The sequence below is a fragment of the Neofelis nebulosa genome, chromosome 11 (assembly GCF_028018385.1).
Source record: "Neofelis nebulosa isolate mNeoNeb1 chromosome 11, mNeoNeb1.pri, whole genome shotgun sequence".
Taxonomy (NCBI): Eukaryota; Metazoa; Chordata; class Mammalia; order Carnivora; family Felidae; genus Neofelis; species Neofelis nebulosa.
Window position 1 is genome coordinate 2,545,233 of NC_080792.1, and position 14,841 is coordinate 2,560,073.

The 14,841-nt window shown below is 54.7% G+C and overlaps 1 protein-coding gene across 7 annotated transcripts in view; it reads left to right on the plus strand.

The window, feature by feature from the left end:
* MBP (myelin basic protein) overlaps window positions 1-14,841 on the plus strand; it is a 116,440-nt gene that overhangs the window by 73,628 nt on the left and 27,971 nt on the right. For all 7 annotated transcript variants that reach the window (XM_058691776.1, XM_058691775.1, XM_058691777.1 and 4 more), the window contains one exon: window positions 10,203-10,639. In XM_058691776.1, coding sequence (XP_058547759.1) covers window positions 10,203-10,639 — 437 coding nt within the window. The remainder of the gene's footprint in view (window positions 1-10,202; window positions 10,640-14,841) is intronic.

Below are 14,841 nucleotides of genomic sequence, written 5' to 3' on the forward strand. Positions count from 1 at the left end.
TGGATAGATGGATGGATGGATTGGTGGGTGGATGGATGGATGGATGGATGGGTGGGTGGATGGAGGGATGGGTGGATGGATGGGTGGATGGATGGTGGATGGGTGGATGGATTGTGGATGGGTGGTGGATGGATGAGTAGATGGATGGCAGATGGGTGGTGGGTGGACGGTGGATGGATGGATGGATGGATGGATGGATGGATGGATGGATAGATGGATGGATGGGTGGGTGGATGGGTGGATGGATGGATGGGTGGATGGATGGATGGATGGGTGGGTGGGTGGATGGATGGATGGGTGGATGGATGGGTGGATGGGTGGATGAGTGGGTGGATGGATAGATGGATGGGTGGATGGGTGGATGAGTGGGTGGATGGATAGATGGGTGGATGGGTGGGTGGATGGGTGGATGAGTGGGTGGATGGATAGATGGGTGGATGGGTGGATGGATGGATGGATGGATGGGTGGGTGGGTGGGTAGGTGGATGGATGGGTGGATGGATGGATTGTGGATGGATGGTGGATGGTGGACGGATGGATGGATAGTTGGTATGTGGAAAACGTGTAGGCTCTTACTGCTGTATACAAGGTATCCCTAGACTAGTGTTTCAAATATCACACCAGCCACAGTAACAGAAGCCCTGACCGATGGGTATTCCGTCTGCACCAGGGCTAAGCCACTTTATTACGTGCCCTTCACGTACTTGTCCCAGCAGTCCTGTGAGGGAGCCCAGTAATTCGCTCCATTCTGCAGCTGAGGCACCGGGACGTGAACACATGGATTCACATGCTCGAGGCCTCAGAGTTGGCGGTAGAACCAAAGTCCACTGGATTTGACCTCAGCGAGCTTTGGTCTCACAGCCCCAAGTCAGTTTAACTCTGCCATGATTACTGAGCCCCACTGGGTACGACAGACATGGAGACAGGAACACCTCTTTCAGCTAATTTACCCCCCGCTGGAGAGCAGTCGGTAGCGTTCCCGGGATGCCACCTGCTTGCGGGCGATCTCGTCGCCTCTCCGGGCCTGTTCATTGCTGGTACCCAGTTTCACTGAGAATCGACAGAGGCTGCTCAGGGCACAGAACCCATGTGGACATCGGGCTTTTGAAAAAAAAAAATCCCGTATCTCTACACCAGCTGTGCCGGGGAAGCCGGCACCACGTTGTACGATGAACAAACTCGGGCCCCACGAGGTGCAGACTCGCAGTGGAGCCCCGGTCTGACCCTCGCGGGCCGTTTGCTCTGCACTCGGGCTGCCTCTCCCGCGACCCCGTCCCTGCTGTGGGAGGGCTCCAGGGGTGAGCTATTTAGAGCACATAAAAACTATATGTTCTGGGCGCACAAAGGAGGCATTTGTGTGCGATGGGTGGGTTGATAAGATTCGTTTGTGGAAAAGTTTTAAAGACGTCTCTGCCAGTAGCCTGGCGGGCGGCCGCATGCCTCTCATAGATGCAGAATTTCTGCCACAGCACATCCACGGGCCACAACCATGGGCCTTTTTGTTTCCATCGCCCTCCCTGGTGACCCCGAGCACGGGGAGCCAAGGACAGAAGTATTCCACGAACAAGGAGGGTCCTCTCAGCCCTGGCCTACACTGACACATTCCACGGCCCCACCCACCCAAGGTCCCCGAGGGCTCCTCTGTGGAGAGGGGCTGGGCCGCTGGGCCGGGGACACACAGGCACTCACAGCGCCCCTGTTCCTTAAAGCGGGTGGTCAGCCACGTTGTGGCAGCTTGAGGTCCTGTCCGTGCCGGGCCTGTGGCGTGGCCTCAGAAGGCTGCCCCTCGCAGGAAGGGGATCCCTCCTGCCTTCGTCTCCGGGATAGGAGTTGGGGGCTTGGTCACGAGCACCGGTTCCCAGGTCGCGGTCCGCACCACAGCGCCTGCGGGCCTCTGTCTGCCGCCAGTCCTTGGCCTTCCCGCGGGGGCTCTCGGTCTGAGCTTAATCAGAGCCCAGCGGAGCCACAGGCTTGGTGGTCAGTGCGGTCCTCTGGCCGCCCCCCCACGATGGGCGGGGGCTGGTCCACACGCAGACTGGGCAGGATGCTTCTCCTGGGGCCTCCCACGTCAGGGACACACCTGCGTGCCCCGTGTTAACGTCACTTAGGAAGAGGGCACTTCCGGCTGGAGGTGGAGGAGGGCACATTGCTCCTACCTCCAGAGCCCCACCCCCCATCTCAGCCTCTCAGGCCTTAGGCGAGGAAGCAGGGGCTCCCCAGCGACTCCGTTCCCGGGAAGGCTGCCTGGCCCCGCTTGGAGGCGGGTAGGGGTGAGGTGGGGCAGCCAGGCCTGAACCTGTTATTCCCAGCATCTGCTTCCAAGCACCCGCCATGAAACATCGCGTGCCCTTCACACACGCGCGGGTTTTATTTCTGCACTTGGCTGTAGAGGGTCTGAGGAGCTCTACGTTCGCCTCTCGGCTGTCAGGGTGCTCTTAGCTTCATGGGTCCTCGTTAGGGCTCCAAGGAGAGTCCGCCATCTAGACTCTCGCGGTGGGACCGGCTGGTGGTGGGACACCGCAGGGGGTCCCGCACCTCCAGGCCCAGAGTGGCGAGGCAAAGAAAAAAAAAATTTAAACAAGCAACAACAACCAAAACACCACCCTTACGGAAAAGCAACCTGGAGATTTTGTTCCGGTAATGACTGATTTCATACTTTGAGTGAAAATGCGACTGTAGCCCAGCCTCAGGTCTAAGCAAAGGGAACGGTGTCTGCCTCCTGGTTCTTTCCTGGAATCTGCGCTTGGGGGAATTGGAGCCCCAGGAGCTGGCGCTCTGAGCGGTTATCGATGGGCTGGCTGGGAGAGGATGGGCGCGGGAGGCCAGAGGGGCCGGACGGGCAGGGCTCAGTCGGCGGGCGGACAGGCGTGCTCCCGGAGGCCGTGGGCTCATCTGCAAAGCTGCCTTCCCTAAAAGTCCCGAACAGAGAGATCCACACCGCCTGCCACCAACAGAAGCTAACAGAGGATCAGAATTTAACAAGACCCGTGGAGGAGAGTTAATGGTGTCGCTTCAGTTCAAGCCCTGTGTTTCCGGACGGTTTTCCCCAGGCCGTACAAGGCAGGGCCACCTTCTATTGGTTGGGGCTCTTCTGCAAAGGCGCGAAGTATTAGGTAGCTTTTCCTGAGCCCCTTACAGCCGTCTCTGCATCTCAAGACCTTTTAGCCTGAGAAGTCCCTTGTGTGACTTCAGCTCACCCGCTCTGAAGGACGTGAACTTGGCGTGTGAATTTGGGTGGGCATGCCCTTGCTTGCCTATGGCAACTCATCCCAGGAAGAGAGGACCCGAAATCAGGTCGGTTGTGGTTCTCTAGATTGCACAGTGGCCTTAATAGTCTCAGGAATCTCTAACATACCCGATGAAGAAAAGCTCTGGGGAAGAAAGTACAAGTTAAAAAAGCGTGAGTTTAAAAACGAGAAACCAAAGACCCAGTAATTGAAGATTTCCTCCATTGTGTGGATTCCATAATGATGGGCGTTAATCTGTCATGCTGCTGCTTTGAGTTAGGAACGAAGGACTAGCCTGGACAATTACCAGAAACAGGACACATTGGTGCATTTGGATATACGGACCTATGTGGGGATAATACTTCCCAAAGGGACCATAAGCTGGAAAACCAGATTGCAAATCACTTAGGAGAAAACCGTCCAGTGTACCAGGACAAGGGCGCATACAGCGCCTCTGAATTCTGCCATTGTGTATTTAGATGAAAGTCACCAAGTGTCCCCATCGCTATGCGGATGCACTCTCCGGCCCCGGAAGGTGACTGAGCCCCATTGAGAAACTCCTCCGTGCGGGGTCCCTGCCTTGTTGCAGGCGCTGCAAGGTTGTCCACGGTGCACAATAAAGGACAGGACAGCAGGGTGATGCCGACTGCTGTCTGGGCATCTGGGAACGTGCGTTTGTAGCTGCTTGTCTTTTCTTTATGAATCTCACCATTTCGTTACTTGTCTGTACTGCAGGCCCCATGGAAGCCACAGAGGAAGAGATTCCGCGAGGCCTCCTGTAGGGTCTCTGAGACCCCGTCCGGGTCCAGTCTGTGTCCGGGGCCCCCACAAGGAGGGGGTGCGGATAGGAAGCTGGGAACCTGTGTTTTTCAGCCAGGAAAAATCCTAGTTCCTTGGGTGAAAACACCCTGTGATGGAGGACAGACTCATCAAATCAGTTCAGCTCTGGCTTTGTGGTTGTTTGCTCACTTATGGGAACTTAAAACACCTCAAACAAGCCTGACCTGTACTCTGTGCTATAGACCTGACCAGATCTCCCCCCAGGACAGGTGCTTTTCTTCTTTTTAAGTTTATTTATTTATTTTGAGAGAGACACAGTGTGAGCAGGGGAGGGGCAGAGAGAGAGAGAGAGAGAGAGAGTCCCAAGCAGGCTCCTCACTGCCAGTGCAGAGCCTGATGTGGGGATCGCACCCACAAACTTTGAGATCATGACCTGAGCCAAAACCAAGAGTTGGTCACTTAACCAGCTGAGCCACCTGGGTGCCCCAGGACAGGTGCTTTTAAAACCAAGGTAAGAAGATGCACGAAATCAGTTCAGTCTGATCCCTCAAAATGAATGCACACTTTTTATTTTCTGCCCAAACAGTTGATGGATGTTGTGTAGAAAAAATACAGACGGAGGGGTGGCTCACAAAAGCCGCTCTGTGGGGAAAATTGTAGCGGTTGCCCCACGTGGAGGCCATGCAACTTGTGGGGTTTGGGCCGTTTGCAACGAGCAGGGGGTGGGGAGTTGGATCTGAATTTCAGGTCTGGTGCAGACCCCGGGCTTCCTAATGCTTTCCCAGCCTTGACCTCTCCAGGAGGCCGCTCACCGGGGCTGGGCTCAAGGCCTCCGCCTGGGGTGGAGATAGGAGTGTGCGTATGTAAAATAAGCCAACAGCGGTGGTTTGGGTGGGATGAGCGTACAGGGCACGTTTTTAAGTTCAATGTTGGCAAAACCTCTCATCACCTCAGCCCCACAGACTCAGCACACAGAGGGGTGCACCTTCTCAAGCCAACCCAAAGGGGCGAAAAGCGCCGAGCCCCACAACGACGGTGGGAAAGGGCCCGACACACAGCAGGCCTAGGATGCTCCGCGTCTCCGAGACTAAGCTCTCCTCCCAGAGACTGTGGTCTGTGAGTGGAGGCAGGGAGCGGAGGGGCGGGAGGGGGGAGGGGACGTGCCATCGTCACACGGTGAGCCGAGGTGTCCTCAGAATGGCCGACTGGGCACTTCGCCCGACCTGTTAAAAAAGCAGAATTGGGTGCCATCCCGTGCGTCCCGACTTGTGGGGTCTGGGACGTGCCTGGACATCTGTATTTTTTCCCATGTGCGTGCACACGCAGACGGTTCTGATGGAACTTATTCATGAGCTGTGATTCCCACGGGTGTGGTGGAGTAGAACAGACGAGGTATGTTCTACGTTAAATGCAGTGATACTTAAATACAGGACAATATGCACTTCGTCCTCAGTTTTATCTGAGCCCATCCTAGGAATATCGGGCTCTGGTTCTGGGGGAGCAGGGGACGTGCAGGGAGGCACCTCTGCGTATGCCTGCACAGCTCCCGGAGCCCAGGGTGCACTGAGCCCGCGGGGTGCCTCCAGCGGGTCTCCTGTTTGCAGGTGGGGGCGCTGGCTGAGCTGCTCGCTCGGATGGGCGGCTTTCTGTGAGGTCCCTCTGCCGCCCCTACGCCTGTCCCTCTCCATTCAGCAGATGTGACCCACACGTGGCTTAGCAGTCAAGTGTGTGCAGTTAAATTCTCCCCGTAGAGGCAAGAGCCCAGCTGCAGGTAAGGCCCGTCGGGGCGTCAGGGCCGGAAGAGACCCTGAGCGAGGCCCGGAGCCGTGGTGTTCCGACCGTACACCTGGAATTAACACCGCGTCCTCCAGTGAGTCCTCCTTAGCTTCCCTACGTGTCTGTTTCCTCATGTGAGTAAAAGCGCTTCTAGAACTACCTGCTTGTTAGGGTTGTTGGTAATGCGTACAAGACACCCAGTGCGGTCAGCCAAGGCCTCCCGTCCCGGGCTCTCTGGGGACAGCCGCACGTACGGGAGCAGCCGCCCTGGGTGAAAACTCAGCTCGCCAAACCCTAGCGCGTGCTGCTGAAAGGGGCCTGAAGGTATCTGAGGCAAGAACGTAGCTGTATCGTCCCACGTCATCACCACAGACGCCCAGTTCAGCGACCTGCCCGAAGCCGTCGTCCAGTCGGAGAGGTTGAGGCTGGTCTGCAGGGTCCTTCTCCTCTGCGCCCTGCAGACCTCGGGCCCTCGCTGGCCCTGACTCCGGATACTGCTGTCCACAGCATGCAGTTTCTCTGTTGTCCACGGGCTCAGCCGCGGTCCAGCGGTCCCAGAGCTCGTCAGGTGCGTCCCACCCAGTGAACCATGGACATCCGAGCAATCAGGCCTGACGCACAAACTTGGATTTGGACTTGATGAAAGAATAGAGCCGGGACACTGAATTCCTTATGCTGGTACCTCAGAGCCACGCTGACGGGTTACATTTAGACTATTACAAACCCTTTGCGTAGCCGGAAAGAGTCAGATGATACAACTGAAATTCGTTCCCAAGCCAGAGCTTAGACCCTGCTGCAGGGCCTTTCAGGACCGAAGGGAAATCTTCACTTAAAAATAAGCATATAAGAAAACAGTTTAACAGCAGCGATGCCAATGGCGAAGTTCTAGCAAAGAAGAGGTGGGGATTTGACTTCCTTCCTCTGGGAGGAATGGCCCAGCTCACACCGGCATGGCTGTGATCTTGCTGGGCACCTAGTGCCAACCACGCACCGCATGGGATGCGCAGAGATCAAACAACACGGGGGGCACACATGTGGGACACGGTGGAGGGCAAACGGAAGAGCAGGCGGGCGAGTCTGTCCTTGGTGCATGTGACATTGGGGGGAAGTAAGGCCATGTACTGTGAAACCTTGTATGGTCCTTCCAGCAGCCCTGGGTATAGTGTGGGATCCCACCAGAGAAGCCCATGGCCTTGGGACCAGCGGTGATGGAGAAGCAAAAACCCCAGCATAAAGTGGAAGAAAAAAAAAAAAAAGGAAGAAGAAAAAAGAAGAAGATGATTGCAGTCAGTCAAAAAAGAAGTCACCCAGGGGGGCCGGACTGAGGACACCCCGCCTGGGAAGGAGCCAGACACACAGGGATCAGCGGGACCACTGGGACCTTCAGCTGGAGACTTGCTGTGGTTAGGACGTCTGAGTTTCTTCGAACAATAAACACCGCCTCCCCCAAAATCAACCTCCGGTTCGGTGGGTGTCTCTGTTCCAGAAACCACTGTCGAGTGAGTGACGTCTCTGTTTCTCAGAGATGTTCCAGGAAGCCATTCTGTGATTTTCACAGCATTACTTTCAAAGGTCCAATACGTCTCCCCTCCGAAGCTTTCTGGGGGCCATTCTAGCATTTAGGTGAGGTGGGCTTTAAAAAAAAAAAAAAGTTTTATTGCGAATTCGCGTAGAATTTGAACGACAATAGAGCATTGTAAGTGCATGTTCTGGTAGAATCAGGTCCATGGCTCACAAATTGTGCCCGAAATCGCTATGCTCCATGCTTCGAGTCTCAATAAAAAGACTACATTGGGCTGTAATTCGATGAAAGCTGATATTAATTGACAAATTAAAACTGCATTTGTCCCTACCCAAAATGCTGCACATCACAGATTTCAGTGTCCCCGTGCCCCTTGTGTGCTCAGAGAAGCCACTTTCAGGACAGGAACGCCTTCTCTGTGCCCTCACAAACAGCCGTATTCAGGGACACAAGGCCCAACTGTTACACAAATATTAGTATTCAGATGCGCTTGTGTTTTGTTAATGTGTTTAAGTATGTACAATATAGCTTTTGTTTCTCTCCCGCATTTGCATTAATTTATATTAGCCACAGAATATAAGGCACAGCTAGAAAATCAGACTCTATTTCTGTGGCAACCTATAAATTAGCATCCCATCCCTGCGAAAATCTACAGCTTTGTGCGGCCCTAGGATTCTGTACGTTGCTTTTTCATGTTGCTACTGTGCCGCGAGCCATTTAGTACATTTAGTACATACGTTGTAAAAATACTTGTGTTGCTCCCTCCTTTCATCAGGGGTCCCGAAGGACGTGCCATACTCTAAGGGACGTATTTCTGAGGCATCGGGCACAGCTGACCCTGCATGCTGTCTCCTAGGAGCCTGGATAAGGTCACGGGGATCCCGGGTTCCGGGCTCTGCCTTGTACTTTGTCACTGGCGAACACTGAGCACGGACGTGGGGAGTGAGGTTCTCTACTTTGGAAGTACAGGTCAAGAAACTGTGTGATGAGTATCATTCACGGGACCGTCTCCTGACGGCCGGGATTTTGTTGAAAGAGAGTGGAATCGTTCGCCTTCTGTTTCTGATGTGTTTGTGAAAGTATGTATCGTGTAGATGCACAAACATCCTCAAATACTCCCTCCATCTCTCCCGTGGGCGGCATCCCCCCCCCCCCCACCTGTGCACCTGCAGACCCAGCCCCTTCTTCCTGCCGCCTGCGCACTGGGTGCCCTCTCCTCCGCTTCGGCACCCCCGCCCGGGCCCACCCATCCCATCCCTCGAGGGGCCTCCCTGAAGCCCCTGCTCCCGCCCTGTGGTCTCTGTATCAGCAGCTGACACGAAATTGTACGTTATGTTGGTGTCCTGTGGCCGAAGGGCAAACCGCCACGCGCTGGGTGGTTTCAAACAACAGAATTTCCATGCTCACATTCTGGAGGCTGGAGATCCAAACTCAGCGTGTCCGCGGGGCTGTGCCATGGCTGCCGGCTTAGGGGAGGGTGGGCGCCAGGTCTGTGACCGGCCGGTGCTCCCTCATCACTCCGGTCCCCGCCCCCATGTTCATGTGGCCTCTTCTTCCCGGTGTGGCAGTGTCTGGATCCAGAGCCCCCTCTTTCTGCAAGGACAACAGCCATTGGTCAAGCCCACCCTCCTCCAGTAGGGCCTCATCTTACGTTGGTGTCTACGAACGACCCTGTTCTGAAAAAGCTCGCGTTCACAGCTACTGGGGTTTAGGGTGGGGACCCGCCATTTTGGGGGGACCCTTCAATTCATGACACTCGTTTTCATCAGTGTTCCTGAGACAAGGACCAGATGTTCATCACTGCAAACCAGGCGCCTAGCACAGTGCACCCCGCTTACTAGGTCCTCAGCAAATAACGGCTGGGTGGCTGGGTGGCTGGGTGGGTAGATGGCCGGGGTGGCTGGGCGGGTGGCTGGGGAGCTGGTGGTGGGCGGGAGGGAGGGTGAGTGCCTGGATGGGTGGCGGGGAGCTGGGTGGGGAGCTGGGTGGATGGTCTGTGGGCGGATTGGCGGGTGGATAGAGAGGTAGGTGGCCAAACAGACGATGGATGCTGCCGTTGGGTAAATGACAGTGAGCAGATTAGTGGGTGGTTGAAGGATGGGGAGTATTATAAGGAAGCGTGAGGAAACCCACATTTTCTATAGATAAGTAACAAAAGGTGGAGTGGGCTGGAGTGGACGTGCACTTAAACCTAACCTACAACTTGAGAGGAAAGTGGATGCGTTGCCATTCTGGGAGGAAACGCTGCGTTCGTGTGCGCGCACAAAGCTATGAGATGGTGGGATCCCACTTGAAATCCACCGTTCCCACTTCGAACTTTACAGTCGTGGCCACTTAGAGAAGAGAGGCCAAATGAAAATGTCCTGAATAAGCAGTTCTCTAGTGCAACAGGCCTCTTGTGGAATCTCAAACTGAAGAATTCTAAATGCCCCATTTCTTTAAGGCATGAATTGCGAAAAGATGTGGGAAGTTCCATGTTTATCAAGAATGCTAAAAATACCTTTGGTCAAATAAATGCTCCCGGACACGTTTAGCTTATGCACCAGTGGAATTTTCGAGATTCAACGTCCCACTAAGGTGCCTGCGGTGCTGGCCTCTCCAGACGCGGCAGGGCGGCGCCCAAGGGGGATTGGCCACGTCGGCAGGAAGCGGGGGTGCTCTTTATGTGGGGTGCCAAATCTCGAGCCAGTGAGGCAAGTCCCGGGGCCCGAGAGCGGCAGGTAGGGTGCTCGCTCGGTCCAGGTTGGGTCCTGCCCGAGCGACGTGGGGTTGCCATGCAGCTCGATGGCCCCTCGCGCGTCCTGTGGATTCGGTAGGACACTAGCCCTGGAAGAAAGCGTCATTGTCCCCCGCTCCGCTTTGCACGGCCCGTATTCATATCTCACTGTTGTTTGCAGGGGAGGCAGATGTGGAGCAGAACAATGGGGCCCCCTCTCAGGACACGGCGGTGACAGACTCCAAGCGCACAGCGGACCCAAAGAATGCCTGGCAGGACGCCAACCCAGCTGACCCAGGGGGCCGCCCCCACTTGATCCGCCTCTTTTCCCGAGATGCCCCCGGGAGGGAGGACAACACCTTCAAAGACCGGCCCTCGGAGTCAGACGAGCTCCAGACCATCCAAGAGGACAGCACAGCCACTCCCGAGGGCCTCGATGTGATGGCGTCACAGAAAAGACCCTCCCAGCGGCACGGCTCCAAGTACCTGGCATCCGCCAGTGCCATGGATCACGCCAGGCACGGCTTCCTCCCGAGGCACAGAGACACGGGCATCCTTGACTCCCTCGGGCGCTTCTTTGGCGGTGACAGGGGTGTGCCCAAGCGGGGCTCAGGCAAGGTGAGCTCTGAGGAGTAACAGGGGTGCACAGAACGTGTGTCCGCTGTAGTTGACAAGGAGAAGGAAGGAAAGTGTGCAGGTGAGCTAAGCCGTAGGGGAGATGCTGGTGCGGCCCCTCCGCTTTCCACCTGCCGTCCTTGCTGGACGTGCCCCCCGGCCGCGGGAGGGGCCCGGGGGGCCGCCTGCCGTGTTGGCACACAACTCAGCCTCTTTCCCCTCCTCCCAAGGGATGCCATCGGGATGTGGCCCAGGGCTGCAAGAACGTTCCGAATCGGGCATCTCTAGGGTGGCCTGGTGTGGGCACTGCAGGAAGGGCACCGCGTTCTCGGCTCTTTGGTGGCTCATGCTTGGGGGCTTCGTGGCTGCTTTGCCTCCCGCGCCCCCGCTTTCAGGTTCGACATTGGGTCGTGCTTGTTTTTCTTGGAGTCCGCACTGCTAGCTTCGCGTTGTCTTGTAACAATAATGCGATTGAGGACTTTCGCACAAAGCCGAGATTTAAATTCGCCTTGAGCAGATTTTGTCTTTTGTCTGAGTTATTTTGGGGGCAAGGGGTGGGGGGGGGGGGCGGGAGGGTTGAGTGTGCCTATGAATCACAACTGTATTATTCTGTTATTCCATTAGCCTGAATCTAGAGTCTGTGAAGTTTCATTATTTAAATGTTCTGTAGATGAGAATTGTATCACGAGACAAAAGGCCCCCATTATACTCCCGTGTCCAGCAGTGGCTTCTGGACTGGATTGTCACTGGGTCATCCGTGCTCATGTTTCATCCAAGAGCCACATCCCAAGTGGCTTTCCCATAGCAGACACATAGCAGGTCACATGCCTTTTTGGGGTGGCGCATAGCTGAGCATTTCGGAAGGAGAGGGTGTTTTCAAAGAAGCCTGGGTTTACTGGCCGGGCGCACAGAACTCACACGCCGTAGGTCTTGCTCTGGCTGTGTATTGTTCTTATTCTGAACTCGGTCTTGGGAACGTCAAGAGGCTTCTGGGTAAAGTGTGGAGCAGGGACCCCGACCTGCGGTTTCTAAAGGAGCTTCTAAAAGTTGCTCTCATCTCTAACGACAATTCTTAAAACGACTGATGATCGTGAAATGGTCGCGCGCGAACCACGCGGTCAGTTTCGCTGCACACGCGGGGCCCTGGGCGCTGCTAATGTCTCTGGTACCTGCCCCGAGGCGAGGCCGCTCATGTGGCTCTTGTCGCGCCTTCTTGGGACTAACACTTGGTACATCCTGCGTGCTGACGGAGTTCGTCTTCTGCTTGGTTCTTTGAGTGTCTGTGTTTGGAGACGTGCGCTCTTACTCTGGGGCAGTCTCGCGTCACCCTAAAGTGTCGGTCCCCTGATCTGTTTCGAATGCTGGTTTCTGTCCGAGGTGCTTTCTCGAGCACAGCTGTCCGACCACACCAGGTTCTGGCTGCCCAATGAAGCTTTGCTATGATGCTAAGCACGCCGTATGCATGCAGCCACTCTGGAACCATAAGCTTCTCTGCTGAACTCAAGGAACAGGAAAAAATGTATTTGAAGTGTGCAGAAAAGATTAAATGGCTATATAGCATATATTATAAAACAAACTTCATTTCAGTGCTTGTGGCTTCAATGAAAATAAAATTGTGAATGCATTTATATCAACCATTGTGACTCTATTTCCGAATGATGTATATATGTGTGTGTGTGTGTGTGTGTGTGCACACATACACGTTTTTCTTCCTTTATGTAGGATCACAACCTTTTGCTTTAAGGCTCTCCTCCTCTTTAATACTTTGAAAGAAAAGATTCAGCTCAGAAGTAGGCCTCAGCTTTGCAAAATAGGGTTGCTAGATTATCAAGGACCCAGAGAAATGACAATATTTCCACAGGATTTTAAAAACGAAAAACAATGTTTAAATAATTGTGTCAGAGTTTCTGAAGTGTCAGCCCTGTTCACTGCTGAATGTTGAATAAAGAAGGTTTAAAAATGAACAGCCTTGCCTTTTGATGCCGGAGAAAAAGTTGGGAGTTTGGGTGTGTATACTCACACGAGTGCTTACCAGGCACACCGGCAGGAAAGCAGTGTGTTTTCAACACCCCTGTTTTATTGCGGCCTCTGTTTGCTTTTAAACACTGCAGATGTACACTTAATCACTCTCCACCCAGGCACACCCCCACGATGGCCCTAGGATTCTGGGGTCCTTACTGGCCTGGGCTGCCGAGGGGTTCTTTTTGGGTTTTGTTTTTATTCTTGCTTTGCTCTGTGTATAAATCAGGAGAGCCCTCATTTTATTGAAAGGTCTTTGGGTTGAAGCTTGAGAAAAGAAGAGAATCCAAAGGCCCGATTATCATCCATAAAAGCCCATTTCAGGTTTCCACCGTCTGTCGCTGACGGGGTCGTTGGGTAAGGTACGGGGAATGCTAAGGGTCCCCCAGGCCTGAGTGGCGGCCTGCCCCCACCTTGTGGGTTTGGGGGGAAGCAGTTACTCAGTTACTCTGTCCGGAGTACGTTTTTCATGGGACAGTCATGCAAGACTGAATGCACGGCCCCTGGGAAGGAGGCTGTTGGCCTCTGGCCCTTCCGGTGCCCCTCCCCCCGCTGAGGCCACGTGGGACTCCTGCCCCCCCCCCAATCCTCGGAATGCACCGACAACACCCACCCTCGGATGGCCGGGGCGTTGACATTCAGGGAAAGTGCATTATAAATTCCTTGAGGAGGCATATTCTTTTGAGAGCCACAAATGAAAAGTGTATTCATGGGGAACACGTTCCTTTGTTGCAGGAGGAAAGAAGGACCGTGTTGTTGCCTTTAAAGGACAGGTTTTCCAATGCCCTGGGACGTGGGGTCCCGGGAGGAACGGACAGGCGTTTAGGACAAAGTTTAAGATGCATGTGTTCTTTGTGAGAAGGGCGGCTCTCAGAGCTGTCCCTCCCCACCCGCTGCCGTCCCCACCCCGTCAGACCTCACGTGCCCACACGGGGGCTGCAGCCACTCAGGCCCTGACCGTTAGCTTTGGAAACCGTCCTTGTTTCTTTTTATCTCGAAGAGGTGAGGTCTGATGAAAACCTAAGCTGGACACGGTGACGTAACACCTGGACGGTTCCCAAGTAAGAATGCAGCCAGAATATGCCCATCGCGGATTTCTCCATACCGCTGTATTTTAAGAGTTTTTGAAAGTCGGTCCTGCACTGATGATCTTGCTGTCATCTTGACATTCACTGTCAAGGCTCCGTTTATAACCTGCTCTCCGTTGTTTAGCACTGAGGATGATGTGTATGCCTCTAGTTTTGGTTGTACGGGATGAAGACCATTTGTCATTTACTGCTATGGCGTGTCATCGGTCTTGTAGATTAATCACCGCGTCCTGTTTGCTGCCTTTAAGTTCATTTAACACATTTTAGTTCTGCCGTAGCTCAATTCCTCATTGTTCGCATAATATCCCAGTTGTGTAGATACGTTCTGTACTCTCGTGGGGAGTGTGGCGTTCAGAGGCGGCGGGAGGGACGTGGTAGGACATGTGTGTTGGGTCCTCCGGGCCGCGCGGCACCTGCCCCCGAGTCCACGGCCACTGGTGTCAGCGGGCGGGACCTGAGTTAGGACGGTGGGGGCCTTGCCGCGTCCTCTGTACGAGCCACACGTCTGTACGCTATGCTGATGGGTTCGATGCTGACTGCCTTCTGGTGATTGTATGCCAGTTTGATTTTGCGATGAACTTTTGTTTTATAGACATTTCTTCCTTTTTATGCATTCATTAAACATTTTGACAGACCAACGGTGGTGTGCTAATTGCTCGTGAATTTCCTAAGCTGCCTCCTTCCTGTTCCCTCCCTCCCTCACTACATGCATCACTGGTGTGGTTGTGGTCCCCTGATGGGACCGCCAACAGGTGAGTGTGCGAGCACCTGCCACCTGTGCACAGCCAGGTCTCTTTCTCGCTCGTGTGCTTTTGCACAGACATTCGTTTACTCTTTTCTCTCCACGGACAGATAGCTAAGCGTCCCGGTCTTTCTGCCGTGACTGCTCTCGTTCTGCTCGACGTGTGCAGCGCGTGTCTGGGAGTGCCGTCCCACGCGGGTGGGCAGACGTGGGCACTGAGCAGACTCCGGTCCCCTTTGTGTGTGTGGGACACAGTCCCCAGGGCAGCATTTCCTGAGCGACTGTGTGCCCCGCTGAGGGTACGTCCGAGGGGGTCCCAGGAACCCGGGCAGTCTGGCGTTGGGGGGCGTCAGCGA